The 25,055-nt window shown below is 37.3% G+C and overlaps 1 protein-coding gene across 15 annotated transcripts in view; it reads left to right on the top strand.

Moving 5' to 3' along the window:
- RUFY2 (RUN and FYVE domain containing 2) overlaps window positions 1-23,984 on the top strand; it is a 47,258-nt gene extending 23,274 nt beyond the window's left edge. For 8 of the 15 annotated variants that reach the window (XM_067710772.1, XM_067710767.1, XM_067710771.1 and 5 more), the window contains 5 exons: window positions 2,393-2,512; window positions 10,710-10,839; window positions 11,148-11,242; window positions 15,643-15,691; window positions 21,725-23,984. In XM_067710772.1, the coding sequence (XP_067566873.1) occupies window positions 2,393-2,512; window positions 10,710-10,839; window positions 11,148-11,242; window positions 15,643-15,691; window positions 21,725-22,006 (676 nt within the window). In that variant the 3' untranslated portion in view covers window positions 22,007-23,984. The other 7 variants (XM_067710769.1, XM_067710775.1, XM_067710779.1 and 4 more) reach the window with 5 other exon arrangements.
- Window positions 23,985-25,055: the final 1,071 nt, after the last annotated feature.

Raw genomic sequence — 25,055 nt, forward strand, 5'->3', positions numbered from 1 at the left:
TTCTTTACCCCCCTTTTCTTTATTCAACTCTGACACCTGCCACAAAGACCATTAGGAAAATTTAGATTAGGAATTTTTTTTAAAGCCCAGCAGAATTTTGCCTTTTTTGTTTTGGTTGTTGCATGGAATCAAGTTGCTTTATATTAGCCTGATTCATTTGAACTTGCCATTTTGTAGATTTTTTAGAAAGGCCTAATATCGGCAGTTTCATTTGGTTCAATGTATTACATAAAACAAATACACAAACAAAAACCTCGAAAAAGTGAAAAACGAACAAAATCCATGGTGGAATTATCCCTGATTGATTTCCATGCATATTGATTGTCATATCCCTTGTCATTCGCCATCCCTTTATGTGAAATCAAGCTTTCTGAGTTGGCAGTTTAGTTGTGTTTCTTTGAGCTAGGACCCTCAGCCTAACCCAGGAAATAATTTTGTTTAAATTGAATTGTTTTATATTGGCATTTTTCACTTTTATTGTTGGAAAGTGTAATGTATTTCCATTGACCTGTCATGTTGGTGTCAACATATGTCTTATCATTGCTTTCTTTGAATCTACTTATGAAAAACATAACTATTAATGCTTTATTGACATGAATATTCTTTTATTGACATCCTCTTTCTTCTTTTTTCTTTTTTGTTTTCTTTATCCCCATTTTTACATTTTGGACATCTTTATTACCTTTTTCTGTTTTTGATTTCTGTCCATTCCATTATGAAGTGACAATGATTTGTTAACTCAAACTAGAACAATTGCAATGTCATTGGTGAAATGTGCCAGCAGTGACACTCAGGACCAGTACAAGCTGGTCAAAGATATATCTTTCTGAAAACCACTTGTATTCAAACAGACTAAAAGAGAACCAACAATTTTATAATATATTAAATTGAAAAAGAATTTATGCTATTATGTATTGTGAAAGGGTATTAGGAACCCTGTACACTTATTGATCAGCTGCTGTGGTAATACACTGCCATAAAGCAGAGTGGGTGCACTTGGATTTCCAAAAATTCCTCATACCTTGTGCACAAGGGCTTATTTGAGTATTGACCCTTTGAAGGTCAGAATTTTCGAATGCAGTTTTATCTTTTTAGCTACTTTTTGATGGAAAATATAAAAATTGTTTAATAATAAGTTAATCTTTGGTTTCACAATGTGTTGGCACAGACTTTTTTCCCCATTGGCCCACTCTTTGCCTACTAGCTCCTTTACTGATTTTTTACTATGTTTTAAAATAGTTTATAACCCAGATTGGCCATCATCTTATGCTTTAGCTCCTTGATTTTCCAGTTCCCCTTAGCCCTCTTCTGTGATAGCACAACTTCAAGGCCTACCTCACTCTGACTTTTATTTTCATTTCTGTACCCTTAGAGAAAAGCTTGGGTCTCCCATCTCTCCATCTTAATATTTTAAATTTAAATTTAGAGATAACTTGAATGTTACACTTAACTCTCTTTTTTTGGAAGTGGCCTTTATACTTTTGAAATGTGTGAGGGTTGCGCCATTGGCATGGTTTTAAGGAAGAAAAGAAGAGGTAATTTTTTTGGTTAGTTGAATAGAAATTTCTCTTTTGATCCCCTACAAGGACTTAATGTCCCTTGAATACTTGGGAGATGTTTTCTTATAAAAGTAGTGACGTTAAATCTAAGAAATCCTAGATGGCCATAGGAGGCAGGGAGTGGAGCTAAGCACAGGGAGAAGCAATGACTTACAAATAAAAGCAGAAAAAAAGAAATACACATTTTAAGCTAATTTTAAAAATTCAGTGATGAGGAACAAAAATGATCTCTAGAGAATGTTGCCAACTAGTAATAAATTCTTTTGAATCTTAAAACACATATACACACACAAAAAAAACATTGGCATAATTTAGTAAATGTATAAAGATTCTATAGGGAAGACTTGGCTGTTATTTGAAGTAATTGCAGGTCTTTGCTCTTGGCCTTGTAGCACACTTGATTCCTAGCATACACATCCTAGCATAATATATAACAATGTGGCTTCTTCACCTAGTGTAGACATAAGTACTATACTTTCATGGTTTTGTAAAAAGGCAGTAACACACGTATTATACTTTGAAAGTTAACACATTATGCTTTACATAAGTGGTAAAGGCTATATTGCTTTGCATTGTTAATTATGAACAAGAAATAAAGCACATTTGAAGATAGTATTCTGGGTATATTATGTGTTATATTGAAAAAAAAATCACAAAACAATTTCTAGACATTGTGTGGCTCTTTCACGTTTGAGTTTGTGAGTTTTCCCCCAAACTTTGTTTTCATTTAGAAATGTTTCTATTTCCCCATTTTTCTTTTATTTGTCTTCTTCACCCTTTTACACCCTAGTTCTAGCCTCAGTTTTACCCAAAGTTGATTTGAATTACACCAGATTGCAGCAAGCAGAGAAGGCGCAAATGGACACTGAAGATGAGGACAAGAAATATCTACAAGAATGCCAGAGTAAATTCGACGGTCTGCAGAAACAAATCTCCCAAAAGGAGAAACAGCTGTGAGTATATTTGGAAATAAATACTTGTATTAACATAATTTCCCCCTCTTCCCCCCCCCCATTTTTTTGCACATAATGGTAGACAACCTATATTTTTATTTATTTAATGATGCTGGCTAGGTTGTGGAGTTCTCCTTCCAAAAAAGAAAACAGAAAAAAAAACTAGAAAGCATAATTGTGATAAAACTTATGTTTTTGCTCCCTTTATTGTTTATAGAGTACTTTCAATTGTCTTGCTGTCTTCTTGCTCAAGGAGACTTTTATTCTTTTTGCTGTTGTTCAGCATTAATCTGACGGCCATTATGTTTCTAGATACTGAGTATAATAGGCCTTTGTAGCTCAAAGGAGCTTACGTTATGAAAGAAAGTGATATTTTCTGAAAACATTTTTATTAGTACTTCATATGATAGATCTATATATTACCAGCTAGGAAAGATGTCAGTAATATGTCACTGAGTTGAAAAAAATAAGTTGCAGACAGTATGCTAAGTATTATCCCATTTTTTATAAAATTAAAACTGTGTATGTGTGTATTTACATATACATAGAAAAGAGTTTAAAGAATACAGATTCTGGAAAATGGTTATCTCAAGGGAGTGATGGTAAATTGACAGGGGTATTTTACTTTTTACTTTATAAACATCAGTATTTTTTCCCCAATAAATATGTACCACTTTGTTATTAAAGAAAACAGCAAAACAACAATAGAAAATAAAGAGTTATATATTGGGTTGGCCAAAAAATTCATTCGTGTTTTTCCATAAGATGTTCCAGAAAACCCCGAACGAACTTTTTGGCCAACCCAATATTATGTTTAACAGATCATTAACAAGATCACATACCATGTATGATGTGTAACTTGCTAAGCTACCTTTAAATCCATTGAGATGTTTTTAAGTTCTTTTCTATTCTTGATGATTTTCTGTCTAGTAGTTCTATCAGTTATCAAGAGAGTATTTGTTGAACTATCCCAACTATAATTGTGGATATGTATATTTCTACTTTTAGTTCTATCAGTTTTTGCTTCTTGTATTCTGAGTTCTGTTGTTTGGTGCCTACACATTTAGGATTGCTGTGTCTTCTTGGTGAATTGACCTTTTTATCATTATATAATGTGCCTTTTGTCTCTGGTAGTTTTATTTGCTCTGAAGTCTATTTTATCTCATATTAACATAGCCACTCCTGCTTTCTTCTGATTAATGTTTTCATGTAGTAAACAAAAGATTAATGTTTACATTTTCTGTCTTTTTAATTTCAGCCTAATGTGTATCATTATATTTGAAGTAAGTTTCCTATAGTGCATGTTTTTTATCCATTCTGCCAATCTCTCTTTTAAGGATGTATTTAGCCTATTTACATTTAGTATAATTGTTGATATGTTAGAGCTTAAATCTGCTGTTTTGTGTATTTTCATTCCTCTATTCGATTTTTCGTGTCTTCTCATGGGTTACTTGAACATTATTTAGAATTCCCTTCTGATTTATCTATAGTATTTTTTAGTGTATCTCTTTGTATAGATTTTTTAAAGTGTTTACTCTGGACATTGTACCATATATCTGCAACTTTTCACCACTGGTATCAACATTTTACTATATCGAGGGAAGTGTGGAAGCCTTACCTCCACTTAGGTCTTTTTACGTTCTCTTTTTTACAATATAATTTGCTTAAATATTTCCTCTGTGTAATATTGAGAACCACATCAGACAATGAGATAGTTTCTGCTTCAACCATTAAACATAATTTAGAAAACTCTCTATTGTTCTTTCTTCATTCCTGATGCTCCAAGTTTCCTTCTTTGTGTATGAAGAACTTCATTTAGCCATTCTTCTAAGGTAGGTCTGTTGGCAACAAATTCCCTTAGTTCTCTTTCATCTGAGAATGTCTTGATTTCACCTTATTTCTGAAGGATATTTTCAGAATATCCTTAAAATTCTGAGTTGACAGTTCTTTTCTTTCAGCATTTGAAAAGTGTTGTGCCACTTTCTTTTGGTCTTCGTAGTTTTTTTTTTTTTTTTTTTTTTTTGCGGTACGCAGGCCTCTCACTGTTGTGGCCTCTCCCGTTGTGGAACACAGGCTCTGGATGCACAGGCTCAGCGGCCATGGCTCACGGGCCCAGCTGCTCCACGGCATGTGGGATCTTCCCAGACTGGGGCACGAACCCGTGTCCCCTGCATCGGCAGGCGGACTCTCAACCACTGTGCCACCAGGGAAGCCCTGGTCTTCGTAGTTTCTGATGAAAGGTAGACTGTCATTTGAATCATTGTTCCTGTAGTTACCCTCCAGATTCTTTCTTTGGATTTATCCTTTTTTGCCTTTGGTCAGCTTCTTGGGTCATTAGGCTTATCTTTGCCAAATTTGGAAAAATTTCAGCTATTATTTCTTCAGATATTTTTTTTTCAGTTCCACCTGCTTTCTTCTCTTCTTCTGGGACTCTGATATCATGAATGTTAGGTCTTTTTTATTTAGTAGTCCCATAGGACCCTGACACTATATATATTTTTTTCGGTCAGTTTTCTTTCTGTTGTTCAGATCAGGCAATCTCTGTTGTTCTGTTTTGAAATTCATTCATTCTTTCCTCATCATCTTCATTCTCCTATTGAGACCATACAGTGAGATTATTTTATTTTTCATTTCTAAGATTTCCGTTTGACTCTTCTTCCCTTCCAAAATTTCCTTTCTTCCTTTCAAAACTTCCTATTCATGAATTTGTTTCAAGCATATTCTTTTTTTTTTCAGAGGAGTTAAAATATAAACTGTATTTTAAATGATACCCAAGAGTCTAAGTCACTATCTGGGCAGGAGAGGGAATTTCCAGGTAGAGGAAATGACATTTTGGGAGTTTTTTGTTTTGTTGTTTTAGTTGAACTATAGGTGATTTACAATATTGTGTTAGTTTCAGGGGTACAGCAAAGTGATTCAGTTATATGTACATCTATGTATTTTTTCAGATTATTTTCCCTTATAGGTTATTATAGGTAATTACAAAATATTGAGTATACTTCCCTGTGCTAGGCAGTGGGACCTGTTGGTTATCTATTTTATATATAGTAGTGTGTATATGTTAACCCCAAACTTCCCCCTTTCCCCTCTGGTAACCATAAGTTTGTTTTCTATGTCTGTGCCTCTATTTCTGTTTTGTAAATAAGTTCATTTATCTAATTTTTTTTTAGATTCTACATGTAAGTGATATCATATGATATTTGTCTTTCTCTGTGTGACTTACTTCACTTACTATGATAATCTCTAAGTCCGTCTGTGTTGCTGCAAATGGCATTTTATGGCTGATTGATATTCCATTGTATAAATATAACACATTTAGTCATCTGTATTTAGTCATCTGTCGATGAACATTTAGGTTGCTTCCATGTCTTGGCTATTGTAAATAGTGCTGCTGTAAATTGGGGTGCATGTATCTTTTCCAATTACTGTTTTCTGCAGGTATATACCCAGGAGTGGGATTGCAGGATCATATGGTAGCTCTATTTTTAGGGTTTTTTTTTTGTTGTTGTTGTTTTTGCGGTACGCGGGCCTCTCACTGTTGTGGCCTCTCCCGTTGCGGAGCACAGGCTCCGGACGCGCAGGCTCAGTGGCCATGGCTCACGGGCCTAGCCACTCCGCGGCATGTGAGATCTTCCCAGACCGGGGCACGAACCCGTGTCCCCTGCATCGGCAGGCGGACTCTCAACCACTGCGCCACCAGGGAAACCCTATTTTTAGTTTTTAAAGGAACCTCCATACTGTTCTCCGTAGTGGTTTTACCAATTTACATACCCACCAACAGTGTAGGAGAGTTCCTCAAGCATATTCTTAGTTGGTCATGGGAACATTTTTATGGTGGCTGCTTTAAAATTCTTATTAGTTAAATCCAACATCTTGAATTATCTGACATGTTGCCATCTGTTGATTTTTCCTGGAATCTGTTGATTTTTCCTGGGTCTTGGTATGACAGGTATTCTTCAACTGCATTCTGGACATTTTGGGAACTATGTTATGAGACTGCATCTTACTTAAATCTTATGTTTTAGCAGTCCTCTACTGAAACCACACCAGCAGGGGAACGTGGACACTGACTCTTCATACCAAGTGGGGGTAGAAGCCCAGGACCATCCTGGATGGAATGGAGAAGGGTGCCTAACTAGTGGGCAGGGCTTGAAATCTGTGCTTTCCACTCAGTCTCCACTGTGGAGAGGGAGAGTGGTGCCTTGTTACCATCAAGTGGGAGTGGAGTCCGTGCTTCCCTCTTGGTCTCTGCTGACACGACCCTGGAGGGGAGTGAGAGAGGTACTTCACTAACCCCAGGCCAGGGTAGAAATCTAGGCTCCCCACTTGGCCTTTGCTGACACTGTGGAGAGGGTGAGAAAAGCCTTGTTACTGATGCATAAGAATAAAGGTCCACGCTCTCCATGTGACTTCCACTAATACCGTAGAGGTGGATGGGGAGAGATACCTCATTACTGCTGGGTGGTGGTAAAAAAGTCCAGGCTCCGCACTTGGCTCTTTCTCTGATACTGCAACAGTGGGAATTGGGAGGGATGCCTCATTATTGCCAGGTGAGGGTAGAAACTAGGCTCCCCATTTGGCTTTTGCTGACAGTGGTTGGGGTGGGCATGGTTTTTTCCTCTGGTGTTTTTTTTTTGGAATAGGGCATTTATCGTTGAAAAGGTTTCCATCACGCTAGGCTGCTTCTTCCTAGCTCTTTGGCAGGAGAGAGTAGGCTTTTCTTGGGGCTTTTTTTGTCTGTGCCCATTGCTGTTTGTGGGTTGTGGGCTTCTACATCCAGTCAGAGCTATAAGGAAGGCAAAAAGAAGCCTCAGGGAACTCATCACCATGTTATTCCTTGAATTCTGGCTGGTCTGCTTTCTTCTCTCCCCCTTTCAAGATATTCTTATGTTTGTTTATATATAATGTCTAGGGATTTTAACTGTACTTAGTTGGAGGGATAGGTAGAAATGTGTTTACTCCACCTTGTTCAGAACCGAATTAAGTTCCTTTTAAATCTACCACAAAAATAACATTTTGAGAAATTGGTATATAGAATAAGGCTTTAGGCCAGGGGGTGTTACCTTGGTTGGAAACTTACATCATTTGTAAATTGTGAAACTAAAACTCACACGCGCCCCCCCCCCCCCCAAAAAAAAACCACCACTCGGCAAACGAACATTTTCTCTTAATTTTAAGACTTTCACAAAAGCACTTTCAGGACTCCCTTGGCAACAGAAATCACAAAGAACATTTAAGTCATCAAGTTTATTAATGGTGCCAAGGGTTTTGTTGTTTAAGTCCCTGTACCCTGCCAAATGGAAAAATGTGAAAAGTAAGACTGGGACACTTTGCCAGTCAATAGAATACAATCTTGAAACTTCAGTACTCTGTGTTACTGAATGACTTTTCTAGAGTTTGACAAAAGGGTAGGTAAGACAAGTCTGATATTAATTCTACAGTGATGCCTCTATTTGATCCCTGCCCAAAGAATGACCCAAATAATGCTCCAGGGACCTGGTCCTTCCCTGTAGGGCTAACCTACTCAATAGGTCTTGGGTACAGCTGTGGAGAGAAGATGTTTGTCCCTGCTGAAACTGTGAAAGTAATTTCATTTCTCATTGGGTGCCATTTTGGTAGAGCATAAACATGTTAACAATTTGGAGATCAAGGGGATCCCTCAGAAAAATTGGAACTGTTTCTATAGAAATAGGCAGTTGGGACTTTGTCCAGGAAAAACAAATTCCATTTTTTCACCTAAAATGGAAATAACTTTTTTTGGTTTCTGATTATGAAAATATTACATGCTGTTGACCAAATGTAAGAAAATATGGAAAAAAGGGAAGAAAATAAAAATGGGATATACCTTTATTTTTCTGGCTGCGCTTGTGGCATGAGGGAACCTTAGTTCCCAACCAGGGATCAAACCCAAGCCCCCTGTAGTGGAAGTGCGGTGTCCTAACCACTGGACCGCCAGGGAATTCCCTGCATATACCTTTTTCTAGCATTTTGATGAACATTCTTTTTGGGTATGCATAGATATTTTTTGCTTTTTATCAATAGAAAGAGGATCATGCTACATGCTCTTTAGTATCTTGTTTATTGTATTTACTACGTTATGGACATTGTATCATATCAGTTACTATAGGTCTACACTATTGTATCTCAGTTAACCTAAAGGAATCATTTAGCCTGAAAAATTGTGCTTTATTGTTTGAATTTGCATATCTTTGATTACTAGTAATAGCCTTTTGTATTTCTTTATTTTGTGAATTGCCAGTTCATAGCCTCTAGTTTTTCCTCTGTGGTGTTCAGCTTTTTAATATTTATTTATATAAGAGCTCTTTATGTTTTTATTGTGGGTTTTTCACATACAATGAAAATGTTTTCTAAGTTTATAGTTTTTTTGTGTGTGTTTTTAAAAAATTAATTTATTTTTGGCTGCATTGGGTCTTAGTTGCTGCTCACGGGCTTTCTCTAGTTGTGGCTAGTGGGGGCTACTCCTCTTTGCAGTGCGGGGTCTTCTCATTGCAGTGGCTTCTCTTGTTGCGGAGCACTGGCTATAGGCATGCAGGCTTCAGTAGTTGTGGCTCGTGGGGTCTAGAGCACAGGCTCAGTAGTTGTGGCATATGGGCTTAGTTGCTCCGCAGCATGTGGGATCTTCCCGGACCGGGGCACGAACCCGTGTCCCCTGCATCGACAGGTGGACTCTCAACCACTGCGCCACCAGGGAAGCCCCTATAGTTTGTTTGTTTGTTTATTTATTTATATCTTTTTTTTGCGGTACGCAGGCCTCTCACTGTTGTGGCCTCTTCCCATTGCGGAGCACAGGCTCCAGACGCACAGGCTCAGCGGCCATGGCTCACGGGCCCAGCCGCTCCACGGCCCATGGGATCTTCCTGGACCGGGGCACGAACCCATGTCCCCTGCATCGGCAGGCGGACTCTCAACCACTGTGCCACCAGGGAAGCCCTATTTTTAAACTTTGTTCATAGTGGTTTTTTTCATTTAGACGTTTTACATTTTTATATAGTTCTATTTTCCCTTTTTTTTTCCCTTTATGGTTTCTGCCCTTCGTGGTCAACATGTGTTTTGACAATATATTTTAAATAACTTAAAAACAAAATTTTTCCTTTGCTTTTTCTCTCAGTTTTTTCTGATTCTGGATGATGCGGCCACTCAACAATGCACTCACTCTGTACTTTGCTTACTTCAGTGTTAGTAGCATATACCTGTCCCTCTGTATCCCTTTTAAATTTGTGGTGAAATGGTATTTTTCAACAATTTGTAAATTCCATTTTGAGGTATCTTGTCTCTTCAACCTTAATTATAAAATCTAAAATTGCTTCACTGAAAATAATTTGGCTGTAGATGGAAATGCTAACTTTATGAGGAAACAAAAGTAATTATATTAACACAAAAATATAATATAATGTAATACGGTGATATTCTCAATATTATGACGTAACATTATAATTTAAAATGTATAGTATTAGGAACTATGGCATTATTAGTATATACCTCACCTGTTACAACTACTTATGAGCAATAATTATTGGAATTATTTTGGGGGGGTTTCCTAAAATGTAAGAATTTGACTACTTTTGTTTTTCCAGCTAGCACCTGTTGTTTGAATGATGAAATAGAGCTTTCAAATGTGAACTGGCATTTTCAGACAGTGTGAATTTTCCTCTAGTGTCTCCCTGGTCTTAGCTCTGTACTGTAATGGGTCAGCTTCCAACAGTAATCTGCAAAGTAGCACTTGGCACCAGGGCTGATTTTTCTGTTTCTGATGTTGAATTGATTTTGTGGTTGCTGTAATCCTTATATCAGAATAATACTTTTCATTAGTTTGTGGTAAAAATTTTCTCATGGCCCAGAACATGGTTCCATTTCTAAGATATAACCAGTCTTTATAGTATGGTGTGCCCTTCCAGGCATTTTCCATGCTTATACAGCATTTATGTATACAGAGTTAATAAATGACAAATTGTCATTTAGCAGGAGGTTTTTGTGATTGACAAATTAACTGAGACTTTGAGATCTGAAAACCCTGTGCTACTGAACTTGTTTTCTAAAAAATATTTGTGAAAGAAACTACCTGAAGAATTGCATTACAAAGGTGAAAGTAATCAACCAAAGAGATGCTGTTAATGAATACATACAACCGTCATGTGAGAAACAACACTGAACTTCTCTGTATTATTTGTCATTCAAGGTTGCAACTGGAAACCGATCTGAAGATTGAGAAGGAATGGAGGCAAACTTTGCAAGAAGATCTTCAAAAGGAGAAAGACACCTTATCTCATCTTAGAAATGAGACCCAACAAATCCTTAGTCTTAAAAAAGTAAATAATGGTGGTAAAACTTAAAAAATTCTATCTTGATGACAGTTAAGTTATTTAAAAAGAGGATCAAATAATAATTTACTTTTATACCAAGGAAACAGAGTATACTGGTCATCTTTAAAAATAGCAGTAAGGAGATTAAATGAATGGAAAATAGCTGATAGTTGATAGAGCAGCTTTTTTTTTTTTTTTAGAGCAGCTATTTTTTATGAAAAGCTGACGGATACATTCCTATCCTTTAATTGTATGTATGCAGTGTCTAGTTTGTTTCTTTTAAATTGCATTTTCTGTCTTTTATTGTTTTGAAGGAGTTCCTTCACCTCCAGGATGAAAATCACCAGTTGAAGAAAATATATCACGAACAGGAGCAAGCTCTTCAAGAACTTGGCAACAAACTTAGCGAGTAATTTCTCTTTTTTCCTCCAACTAAGTAGTCATTGACCCTTATTAAGTTATGAGTGTGCCAAACCAAGTAGACAGAAGAGTTTAAATATAAAATAGAAAGATATGAACTATTAAAAACAAAGCCAAACAGCAACTTTAAAGATTAACAAATAAGGGTGTGGATTGGAGAGATTTTTTTAAAAGTTCATTTTAGTAAGTGTTAGCTCTAAACATTTTCCAGTAGATGAAATCTAAGACTCTTGTTTAATTTCTTCCAATCAGAGAATTCAGAAGTTCATTTAATATATTTTTCTCAGAACAAAAGTCAAATTTTCAAAATATATGGAGAGAACTTTTTCAGACTGTTCTGAGAAGGAGCCAGCATTTTGAAAAGTGAATGATATTTGATGTTGTCTGGAGTTGAGGCTTGACTTCATGCATTGTGGTTGGTTCTGTCACAATGAAGTGTTCCTGGGTTTATATGAAGACAAGAAGGAGAAATGGCGTTCAGTCTTTCTCACATTTTCCTCCTTATTCCACATGGTCTGTGTTTTGGATTAGCTTCATCTTTGTGCCCTGATTGAACATATTGTCAACTATCTAGGGTAAACTCTGGAGTGTTTAATTTAGTATTGAATGTACCACTGTCACATTAAAAAAAAATAGTGTCATTTTTTTTTTAATACAAAAAAGTAAAAGAAAGCCACAATGACCCATAAGCCTATCACCTATATAAATCCCTTTGATGTCTTATATGGTTAGAAAATTCAGAGAGCACCAAAAGGGGACTTCCCTGGCGGTCCAGTGGTTAAGACGCTGCGCTTCCACTGCAGGGCACGTGGGTTCCATCCCTGGTCAGGGAATTAAGATCCCTCATGCCATGCGCAGCGCGGCCAAAAAAAGACAAAGAGCACCAAAAGGTATAAAATAAACAGTTGCCTCCCTCCTCCCAAGTATCAATCCCCAAAATTAGCTAACCTCAGAACAAATCCATATATGAGGATTTCATTATATATATGGATATGATTAGCTATATATATATGTCATATATATCTTTTGTAATCATTAAACTGAATAGAAATCATACTGGAATGGAGACTTAATTGCTAAAGTTGGGATTCCATTAGGAAGTCTTGAGAACGATTACCAAGGGCATAGTAAAGAGTAGTTCCCTGGGACTTCCCTGGTAGTCCAGTGGTTAAGATTCTGTGCTTCCAATGCAGGGGACGCCAGTACGATCCCTGGTCAGGGAACTAATATCCCACATGCTGTGAGGCTCAGCCAAGAAAAGAGTAGTTCCCTAAAACCACAAAAGGAAATACCAGCTCTCAAAAAGATAAAGATGTTTTTGTTTCTACAAAGAACAATTTGCATTATGATTTCAATAAGCAAGATTTTTATTCTAATCTGGCATCCATTCATTGATCATTTTGAGCCACACCAGGTGCTGATTTTCCATGTATTCATCCGACACATACTATGTGCCAGGCACTATTCTAAGTGCTAGGGACTCAACAGTGAACAATCCCCACAACAAAAAATATATTTACATTTATTTAAGATCATAAAGGTTTAATATGAAAACAGGTTAGAATAGTAAAACAAGGAATGTGTATTACTTTTCACCCATCTCCCACTCAATACTAGAGACTTTATAGTTGTATTAAAGGCATGATCACTTAGATGTCCAGATAGCTGAATTCAGAATTTCGTTGTTTTCCTTTTTCCTTTTATTCTGGTTCATTGATTCTCAAATTATAGTTTTTTGTTTATTTGTTTGTTTTTTTGCTGTACGCGGGCCTCTCACCGCCGCAGCCCCTCCCGCTGCGGACGCGCAGGCCCAGCGGCCACAGCCCATGGGCCCGGCCTCTCTGCAGCATGCGGGATCCCCCTGGACCGGGGCACAAACCCGCGTCCCCCGCATCGGCAGGCGGACTCCCAACCACTGCGCCACCAGGGAAGCCCCTCAAGGGTTTTTTTGACTACTAAATTTTTCCCTTGTATACTGACTTCATACCTAATCCCTGTGTAACGGCACTGTATGCATGTTCTTTTGAAGTTTGCTGGTTTGTGTGTGGGAGGGGGGGTAGGATTTTTTTGTTTTTTGTTTTTTTTTTTTACTTAAGAATATGAGTTAAAAAAAAAGAATGGGGCTTCCCTGGTGGCGCAGTGGTTGGGAGTCCGCCTGCCTATGCAGGAGACGCGGGTTCGTGCACCGGTCCGGGAAGATCCCACGTGCCGCGGAGCGGCTAGGCCCGTGAGCCATGGCCGCTGAGCCTGCGCGTCCGGAGCCTGTGCTCCGCGGCGGGAGGGGCCGCGGCAGTGGGAGGCCCGCGTACCGCACACACACAAAAAAGAAAGAATAAAAAAGAAATTACCAGGACTCTTCCAAATGTAGTATTCTGTAAATGCTATTCTTTCCATATAAAGAAACTTAAAGATTTTTTTTCCTCAAAGGAGGGGTTTCAGGATTATCAGAGGCTTGTACAATTTATGGATGTTTTCCTATAGTGTCATAATTGTATCACATTTATTACATTCTCATGTTTTATTTTGACCCTTCTCTATGCTGTTTTCATTCTGTGGAAATATTTTCACAAACAAATACATATTTCTAAATAGAATTTAATTAAAATTAATAATATAGACATCTGTTCCTTGTCTGGGACAAGGAAAAGTTGTTCTTGTACATTGTGTTTAGTGGAACTGTAACTGATACTCTTTAGGTACTTTGGCAATTCTTATCAGAAGGGGGCAAGCTTTTTAGAGTCCATATTTATGAATAGAGGCATTTTAACCAGAAATATATCAATACCAGTAAATTTTCATATAGAAAGTATTTCTGTAGTGAATGCCATTAAGTAAGCTCTTTTATTCCATACTTAGTTTTTCTATATAGCAGTTACTGTTTTGGCCAAAATTCCCACCAGCATCAATTTTCCTTGGATACATTTTGTAGATGTGAATTCAGCCAAGAAAATTTGATTAGTCTGTTAATATTTTTATACTGTGTAATTTTACATTGATTATTCCCACTGTAAGAGTCATTATGCACCAGATAAAAGACTAACACTTTGTTTTTATGTCTTGGAACAGAGCATTTGTAGGGCAAAGCAAGTTTCCTAATGTTCTGCTTCAGTAGCAGAGACTTTAGTATTTTATGTACCTTTTGATCCAGTAATTACATTTCTAAGTTGTTAACCTAAGAAAAATAATATAAATGTTTTGGTCATTTCAACTTTAATGAACAATTTTGTGGCAAAAAAAACTTGAAACAAGTTGAAAGTTCAGCACTGGATAATTATATAAACTACATACTTCATATTCTTTTTCATGGTATACCATGTAACCATTTAATATAATGATGTGGCAGATAGTTAATAACAAGTCAGTAGCTCTAAGCCTTTCAGGATATATTGTTAAGTCATGTGGGAAACTGTGTAAATAATTTTTCCATTTGAAATACACATACTCATTGATATTTAGAGATTATCATCTCTGGGTAGTGGGATCACAGATAATTATTGTTATTTATAGCCTGTATGTTAATATGTATTTTCAAAAGGTGAAAAACTATCACAATTACATCTTCCTTAATATTTCCACTCTCACTTACCACTCTTTTGCATCTGCTAGAGAAATAGTGTTCATAATGGTTAACCTGTCGGCTTTGGGTTCTCAGAGGACCAGGGTTTGAATTGTGGCTTCCCCAGTTACCACCTAAACTTCAGCAGGCCTCACTTTTTTCATCTTGATAAGTGTTTTTGAAGACTAAATGACATTATGCATGCAAAGTTTATAGCATAGTGTCTGGTACATCATAAGCCTACAGTAAATAATAGCTGTCATTAGTAGTCATAACCACATGAAAACACCAATATGCTTTTTTTTTTTAATTTATAAATTTATTTATTTATTTTTGGCTGCATTGGGTCTTCGTTGCTGTGTGCAGGCTTTCTCTAGTTGTGGTGAGCAGGGGCTACTCTTTGTTGCGGTGCCCAGGCTTCTTGTTGCGGTGGCTTCTCTTGTTGCGGAGCACAGGCTTTAGGTGTGCAGGCTCAGTAGTTGTGGCTCACGGGCTTAGTTGCTCCGCGGCATGTGGGATCTTCCCGGACCAGGGCTCAAACCCATGTCCCCTGCATTGGCAGGCGGATTCTTAACCACTACACCACCAGGGAAGCCCAATATTGTTTCTTTAAAAAAGCAAATTTTAAATCTCAAAACTATTTTTGCTTTAGGACATTTTGGAAATATAGGAAAATATTAAATATAATCCCACTAGCCAAAGAAGGTCATTAGAATAATATAGTATATACAATTTTATATCCTATGAAAATTCAATACCTTTCTAATGAATTACTAGATGGTCTATATTTTAAAATGTGTACTGAAATTTGGACCTATTTATAATCTTTTTAGATCAAAACTTAAAATAGAAGATATAAAAGAAGCCAACAAAGCATTGCAGGTGAGTGTAAGTATTTTCCTCAAGTAGGAAGGTATGGATATATGTGAAAGTCTCCAGTAAAGGTAAGGCCCTGTGTACTATTATTGAATCCTGGGACATATAGAAGCAGAAGCAGTGAATGGGGAGCTTGTAGGATGGTGTCCATCTCTTCCCTATACCTCTAGAACACATTATTAAAATTCCTCATGTTGGAAATGACCTTGGAAATAATTTTCTCCACTTTCCTACAAAGTGTGGCAAGATAGAGTGAAATTGCATTTGAATTTGATAATCCTTAAATTCCTGTGCTAGTCTATTACTTACTAGTTTTTGACCTTCATCAAGTAAATATCCCCATGGAGTCTCAGTTTTCTCTTCTGAAATTGGCTTATGATTTTGCATAGGGTTGCTTTGAATATTGAGTAAGTTAATGTATGTGATAGTGATTTGGTACAATTTATTAGTATATGGTTCTGAATGTATCTGGATGCAAGAATCTCTTTACAACACAGGAGAAAATACAGTCCCTGTGCGAGTACTTCAGTGGCAGATAGCTTCCTACTACACAAGCTACCCATTTGGTTTATCAAAGTGTTACATGAAAGTAATTTAAAAAGTCCAATTGTACAAGGAAAACTTAAAAAAACAAAACGGAAGCAGTCTCTTGTTTTCACCCTCTTGTCCCTTATCCACCCCAGCTCCTGCCACCAGAAGGAGGCTACTTTTAATTCCTTTAGTTGTTTCTTCTGGTATTTATTCCCCTATTTCTTAAGTACTATTTAGACCTATCTATTGCCTCATTAGCATGGTGGATGAGGAGTTTTGTTCAGTCTCACCCTGGTCTGTCTTCTCTTCACTGCCCTCCCAGTATAATTAAGTAAAAGTTTTTGTGACATTTATTTACTGTGTATTCTTCATTATGACTATTTAAATATTGTTCCTTGCCGGACCAGGTAATATATTGCAATTATATTTTCTTTCTTGAACTACTTTTTATTTCCTCTGGAGTTAATATTTACTTTCCCCCTACCCGCCCCTTTAAGTTTTGTTATATTTGAGCATCAGGGTTTTCTTATACTTTCAAACAATCTGTAAAGTGCTTCTTGATAAAAGGTTTTCACGTAGTAAAATGAATCGGGTAACTGGTTAGTTTTCTTTTTCCGTCGGAGTCATCCCTTCTGGAGTCTTTTCTTTACTGCTCCTGTCTGGTCTGGTCACTCTTTTTCTTTTTTTTTTTTTTAATAAATTTATTTTATTTATTTATTTTTGGCTGCTTTTGGTCTTCGTTGCTACGCATGGGCTTTCTCTAGTTGCGGCTAGTGGGGGCTACTCTGTTGCGGTGCGTAGGCTTCTTTTTGCGGTGGCTTCTCTTGTGGAGCACGGGCTCTAGGCGTGCAGGCTTCAGCAGTTGTGGCGCACAGGCTTAGTTGTTCCGCGGCATGTGGGATCTTCCCGGACCAGGGATTGAACCCATGTCCCCTGAATTGGCAGACAAATTCTTAACCACTGTGCCACTAAGGAAGTCCCTGGTCTGGTCACTCTTGTCTTGGCATTTCCCTTTGCTGCCATTCGTTCTTTCAACTGTTTTCGGGTTTTTTTTTTTGGCCACATCACTCGGCTTGTGGGATTTTAGTTCCCTGACCAGGGATTGAACCCTGGCCCTCTGCAGTGAGAGTGTGGAGTCCTAACCACTGGACTGCCAGGGAATCCCCACTGGGCAGTGCTTCCTTTAGTAGCCTCCTAGGAAATGGTGAATGAAGATAAAGATTTTATGAATCTGTATGCCTTTATTCTGCTTTCACACTTTTTTTAGGAGATACGTAGGGATGTCTGCCCAACTGTCATTTTTTAAACTCTGTAAAATTTTTTCACTGTTAAATATATATCATATATGCAAAAGAGGACACATATAGTATAACTTAAAAACACTGGCACAGGGCTTCCCTGGTGGCGCAGTGGTTGAGAGTCTGCCTGCCGATGCAGGGGACACGGGTTTGTGCCCCAGTCCGGGAAGATCCCACATGCTGCGGAGCGCCTGGGCCCATGAGCCATGGCCGCTGAGCCTGCGGGTCCGGAGCCTGTGCTCTGCAACGGGAGAGGCCACAACAGTGAGAGGCCCGCGTACCGCAACAAAAAAAAACACTGGCATACTCTGTTTTAGCTTATAATAGAACATGTGTGCTCCCTGATTGCATTCCCTTCCCTGTAGTAACAGTCCTCTACGTTTTGTTAATCATTATGTTGTTTTTCTTATAGTTTTATCATTCATGTCTAGCTTTAACAAAATATTATCCAGATTTCCCTGTTTTTATATGTATGAAAATGGATTTATATGTGACTTTGTCTTTTTTTTTTTTTTGGTCCTTGCTATTGTCCAGTTGATGGGTCTGGAACAGCTGTCCTACAGTTTCTCACATTTCAGATTTTATCTGATTGCTTGTTCATAGTAGTCTTAAATTTGTTACTCTATCCCCTTATTTAAGCCTGTAAACTGGAAATTAAATCTAAAGGCTTGGTTGGATTCAGGTTCAGCCTTCTGTGAGACATTTTTTATTTCTGCTATCATATTTTTAATATTCAGCAGGCTCTTTTTTTAAATTAATTTATTTTTGGCTCTGTTGGGTCTTTGTTGCTGTGTGCGGGCTTTCTCTAGTTGCGGCGAGCGGGGGCTACTCTTAGTTGTGGTGCGCAGGCTTATTGTGGTGGCTTGTCTTGTTGCAGAGCACGGGCTCTAGGCGCACACGGGCTTCAGTAGCTGTGGCTCGCGGGCTCTAGAGTGCAGGCTCAGTAGTTGTGGCACACAGGCTTAGTTGCTCCGCAGCATGTGGGATCTTCCCGGACCAGGGATCGAACCCGTGTCTCCTGCATTGGTAGGTGGCCTGTTAACCACTGTGCCACCAGGGAAGTCCCTCAGCAGGCTTTTATTCGCTCATTTTTCCTTTTTAAAATAGCATCCTGTTATTTTATCTCTGAGGATATTCATTATAGTTTCTTTAAAGTTTTATTTTGCTACTTCCATTCTGTTTCTTCTGAATTCCATTCTTGGGTTTGTTCTTTGGTTGGAGTACCTCATGCCCCAATCTTTCCTCAAATGTTGGATAATCTCCCAATTTCAATAAAAGGCACAAAAAAAAATCTTGAAAGCCCTGTGTTGGTTAGGTGGATGGGAGTGGGTTGTAATAGACTGGTAGGCCTCAAGCATAGAAAAATCTGTTAACTACCGAACTGATGGGTATCCTTTCTCAATGTTAGTACCTACAAGACTTCTCTCTGGGGCAGTTGACTTTCTCTAGAGAAGGATCCTCTAATATCCTGTTAGGAGGGTTTAAGCTGTGTGGCTGACATTCTGGAACTGGGCAGAGAAAAATAGCCATTTGTTTGCCGAGCAGTAGCTTTCTCCCTTCTAGTTTTGGCTCTGCTTGTAAACAGCTTTGTTTCGTTGAGGAAGCTACTTCAGCTGTCTGGGTGTCAAGTTTTCTTATTTGTAAAATGAAAGCTTGAAGGTGCTGATCTCTGAGGTCCCTTCCAGCTAATACACTAGGCTTACCGTACAGTGTACAGCTTTTCTCTTTGGGAGAGGGGCAGGGTAAGTTCAGTCAAATTAAAATAAGTCTGGAAATAAAGTTGGAAGCTCAACCCTGATGTCAGAAGGTTACTTCTGAACCAAATGATACTGCTTGGAAATCTGCTTCACATCAGGCTCTCCATCCCTTACAAATATAGCTGGGCAGGAAGCAAAGTTGCTTCCACTAGGTGGCTTTGGGACATTTGGCAAATCACTTTCCTTTTTATGGTGTTCTTCAAGTTGGATTGAATTATCTTTACGGCCCCATCTTGCTTTAAAAGAAAATTCCACGATTCAAGTCATATGACTCTGCTGGTGTGTCTGATATAAGCTGTCTAGGCTTTCCCTTTTCTTTTCTTTCTTTTAAAACCTTCACTTCTTACAATCCTGTGTTCGAAGGAGCCTTAGACTGCCTGAAGTGCAGTAACCCAACACCGTTTATCTTACCTCTGCTATATCAGATAATAGCTGCTGGTTAAGACTGTGAAATAAAAACAGCTGATATTAACCTTGTGACCTTGATCTGTGAATACTTAGTCCTTGTCTCACTTTCTTCAGAGAACTCTGTCAGGTAGAAAAGGCTTTCAAGACAACTCAGGCTTTTGAGAAATATGTCTGTGGGCTCTTCTGCTTGGAAGACTTTTCTCTCATTAGCTGGTAAAGGTCTTACGCCTTAGAGGTACACTGTTGTAGGTGGCACTTGTTCCATCTCCCAAGTGGTAATCAGATATACTTGGTTCTTTAGAAGCAGTGGCAATGTAGCTTAGCCTGGGCTGTTTCTGAAAGGGAGATGTGATGAGATTAATCAGAAGCAGAGGACTCATCTTTCACTTAGGTCTTCTTGAAATAAAATGGGCACCACCTAACAAAGTTGCTTTCATAGGGGAAAAACAAATGCTTTTTCTAGCCAAGAGCTTGGTTAGTTAAGAATGGGTCAAAATTTTCCCTCCAAATTCTTCAATAATTGTTTTCAATTTAAATCAACGACGACAACAACAAAGAAAGAATGGGTCAAGTTAGAAATTTTAGGTATCAAGTTAACTTCCACCTGTTCGACACTACTTATATTTGCCACTAAAGTTTACATAGTAACTATTAAATTTGTGAGTTACAGAAGGTGAGGGAAATTAATAGCAGTGTAGAACTGAATTTAAGGTGAAGTCTTACCTAAAATAACGAAATCAATCATCTGATTTCCAAAATCTCTTCAAATTTTGTGGATTTGCTGTATATAAGGTATATATACATAATGCCAGACTCATGCATTTCACATAATGAAAATTTATCCTTAAGTGTTTCTGGACTGGATATTCTTTAGGGTTCTTTCCTTTTTTTTTTTGTTTTTTAAGTGTAAAGGGTTTTTTTTTTTAAATTATGTGTAACACAAAGTTAAGTCAATAAATTTTTAAGGAATTTCACATGTTCTGATTCTTTCCACTGCCAATTACCTTAGTTCGTCCAAACTCATAATCTTCAAGATAAAATAGCCCTTTCAAAAATAAGTTATCATGTGAGTCAGCCCACAATTCTTTTAGTTAGGCTTGTTTGATCTCCAATGAAATATGGACACACTTCGGGCTTCCTGGTGGCGCAGTGGTTGAGAGTCTGCCTGCCGATGCAGGAGACACGGGTTCGTGCCCCGGTCCGGAAGATCTCACATGCTGCAGAGCGGCTGGGCCCGTGAGCCATGGCTGCTGGGCCTGCGCGTCCGGAGCCTGTGATCTGCAACGGGAGAGGCCACGGCAGTGAGAGGCCCACGTACCACAAAAAAAAAAAAAAAAAAAAGACACACTTCAAAATTCCCCTCCTGTAATCTTTGGGATCCAATTTCCTCAAGCGATTTACTTTAGGACCATGTTTAGTGTCAGGAGATGGATCTTCCTGGTTCTGAATTTGACATCCTCTAAAAATGTATTAGGTTCAAATCATATTCACTCCTAAGCCATCACACCCTAGAACAGTACAGATCATTGGGATATGCCAATACCTAAGATAAAAAGTTTGACTGTTAATGTTTTTCATAGTTTACTTGGCAGCTCTGTTTTGTAGTTCTTTCCCACAGATGTAACAGGTAGTTCTATGAGTAAAGGAAACCACAGTTAATCTATGAGGCATTTCCAACGATGTAGGTTTACTAGGGTTCTTTCCTTAAAGAGAATTACTTTCCACAATAGATTGTTAAAAACATGTCATGTTAATGTTCAAATATTCTGTTGTAAAGAGAATAAAATGAACCATGACCCAGTTTCACTATTTATCAATATATGGCCAACCTTGCTTTATTTATATTCAACCCACATCCCTTCTTCCTCACCCAGATTATTTTGAAGCAAATTCCACACTCGTTAAATCTACAACTATTTCAAAGAAAAGGACTCATTTTTGGTTAATCTACGTATCTATTCCTATAAAATGCTCTTAGTTGAAAATATTTTCACATGTAACTTTGTTACCAACTTGAGCATTAATATTTGTATTTTTCCTACTAGGGACTGGTTTGGTTGAAAGACAAAGAAGCAACACATTGTAAACTTTGTGAAAAGGAATTCTCACTCTCTAAGAGAAAGGTAAGGGAGATAGGAAGTGAGTCCAAAAGTTATGTTGCAAACATGGCTAATTTTACTCAATTTTTTTCTCTGATTTTTCCATTTAATAGCACCACTGTAGAAACTGTGGGGAAATTTTCTGTAATGCTTGCTCTGACAACGAACTGCCTTTGCCTTCTTCACCAAAGCCAGTACGGGTTTGTGATTCCTGTCACGCATTACTGATTCAAAGATGCTCATCTAACTTGCCATAATATTCCAGAACTAAATTCTTATGTATGAAAAGTACCTACGATGAATGTTATGTATGAATGTGTATACAGCATATTAAGACAGTCCCTCTTAAGCAGCTTTCAGACAGCATTGGTACCAGTTTTACTGTACCCATATTCAACTCACGGGAATTATAAATTGTATAATTTGACATTTCCTCCCCCACTGTAATTCAGAAAGAATTTGATAGGGCATGCTTTACAGTAACTTTATCCTAATTCCTGATGTAGTAATCATGTTAACTCTTTTCTTAATGCCATTGAGAGGTCAGATAGCATAGCTAACACATTTGCCTTATTTTGTAAAGACCTTAAAAATAGGGCTGAATTCAGATTGTTTGATTCTCCAGATTGTCAAACTGATATTTGATGGTGCCTGTAATTTTCTTAATGCACTTTAAAGCTTCACAGTTCTGAAAAATTGGAAATGCACATTTTAGAAGCATTTATATTTCAACACATTTTTCATTACCTTGGTAAGATTTCACAATATTTATTTGCTCTGCCTTCCTCTGCCCATTTTGCATTAGAAAAGGCCTTCCTTCTCTAAAAAGTCAATGTGACATTTGCTGATAACTTTCAGATAACAGTGCGTTACAGAGGTATTATTTTGCCTGAAAACTTTTTATTTTGAAAGTAAGTTAAAATTCCATATGCATTTCTTAGGGAGGACTCACACCCCCTTTGAAAGTCAAAACATAAACCCTTCCCCAGAAAAAAATGTAGTAGCAGGGATTACAGGCTGATTTGATTCTCCCCTAAGCATTTAAGAAGTCTAAAGTACAATAAAACTTTGCTTTTGATGACAGTCTTGAGTAAAAAAATTCTGTATTGTTTCCATTCCAGTAACTTTTAGGAAGCATTACACTGTAGCAGTCTACTACTACAGTATATGTACAGAATAAAATATTTACCATTTACTGAGCACCTCCCAAGCCAGGGCCTAGGGTAAAGATGTAGTTTCAGCCCTGCCATTAAATTCATATTTGAACTATTTCAAGCATGAACGTCAATAAACACTAATCCTTGCCATAGCAAGAATTTAATCCAGTTACCCTTGTATAATTAACCATTTGAACAGCCTCAGCAGTTGGGGTTCTACTTTTAAGCCTAATTTAAATCATGCACTTTAAGTCTGAGAACCTTTTAAACATGTCATAGGTATCCACGTTACTCCTAAGAGCACTAATGAATCATGGCTACCTCCCTCCCCGCTAGGATATGGTTGCTTATTCTACAGAATTGTTTCCTCAGAGTACATTCTTCCATTGAAGTTTAAAATTATTTAACTTTCTAAATTGCCAAAGTATGAAACCATTGTTTTACTTTCGGATTTATCTTCTCCCTAATCCAGTTTTCAGTGTTCAGTTAGAACTGACATACTGATTTATAGGTGGTCCTTAATGCTCTGATAGGAATATTTGAGACATGAATTATATTCTTGGAACTATTTTGTACTGATGGGATTGGATTAACATTTTTATGATTGCTGAAAATGAGAATAAGCAAAAATGAAAAGCTTCAAATACTGCTTTTTATAACTGCTTAAATTTAAAATGTGATTTTCTTAAATTCCAAGGCTGGTTTCATTCAACAAATAAACCATGATTTTTAGTCCCCCTTTAAATTCTTTGCCACTCAAAACTCATGTCATCACCATTGATTTGGGCTTTTTGTAGGCAGGCTTTTATGACGGTAATACAAGTTGCTCCATTTTGTTTTGACTTTTATCTAGAAACCATTCTACTAATTTTGGATTTTATGTTACAGAACTGTCAATTTGTACTTTGTGAACTTCACATACCATTCCCTCATCTAGGAGTACTACCACAGTAATGCTATCATGGTGCCAAGGAATTGTGGTTGTAATTCTTCTATCCACAGTTTTAAAATGTGAATTTTATATAACAAATAAAAGATTTGAAAAATTAGCCCACTTTAGAAGGCGTATGTTTTAATAGGGTAATCCTGGGGAAATAAAAGCACGTCATCTTTTTAAAAAAAGTGGTATGAGCCTAGTACTTAAATAGGTAATTAAGGGAGTACAGGCAATAAGATGAATCACTACTCCAGTTGATAGGCTCCACTTACGTTATCAAGCTGCCTTCTCTAACAAGGAGAAATCATTCCTTAGTCACTCTGTCTAATCTTCAATTAGACATAGTACCTTCTACCAATTTGATTTATAATCAGTAACTGACACAAAGCATTCTAGGACAGACGCCATTACTCTTATCTCCCACAATGATATTTATTACATTAATAACATTTCTAGCAAAAACAAGTAACAAGTTCAATAACTGAATTCACATTGACAGGTTTCATTTTGATCCATTAGCCAATTTGGAAAAAAGCCATATTGATCAAAGGGATTAAAAGTAAAAAAGCACCTTTTCCTTGCTACATATAATTTTTTAACACAATGGCTCTAAAACTCCAAACATATCATCAGATGCAAAATCCAATCTCAAGACTCTCAAGACATGGACTTGTGTCTTACATTTTTTTTTTTAAAGTAGTCATCTATACAGTTGTTATTAAAAAACCATATGCTTTAACTACTGGGCTGGAAACTGAAAATACATCTGTGAGAATTAATTATACTCCATGGTAAATATCTTTGTACTTGCACTGAATGCTCATGTCACTGAGAACCTTAACTTAGTCTAAGACGTTTTGAGAACTTACAACTATCACTTTTGGGTAACATTTTTTTGGTACGTCAGTCAAGTGCTGAGGGGATTTATTCTAAAATCTAGGGCTAGAATTTAAACTTTAAACACTCCCATCTGCAGGTAACACAATTATGAATATTCATATAGCCAGATACCTCTTAGATCATTAACATTTCAGAGCTATGCCTGATAAATGACTTTTGAAAAAGAATAATATAGAATTAGCTGAATTTATACTCCTGAAGCCACCTAAATTCATCTTTAAGGTTTTATATTTACAGTATTGTCAAGGAGAAATTATTAAAGAGTTACACTAATTATTTTCCA

Source organism: Pseudorca crassidens, chromosome 16 (assembly GCF_039906515.1).
Source record: "Pseudorca crassidens isolate mPseCra1 chromosome 16, mPseCra1.hap1, whole genome shotgun sequence".
Classification (NCBI taxonomy): domain Eukaryota; kingdom Metazoa; phylum Chordata; class Mammalia; order Artiodactyla; family Delphinidae; genus Pseudorca; species Pseudorca crassidens.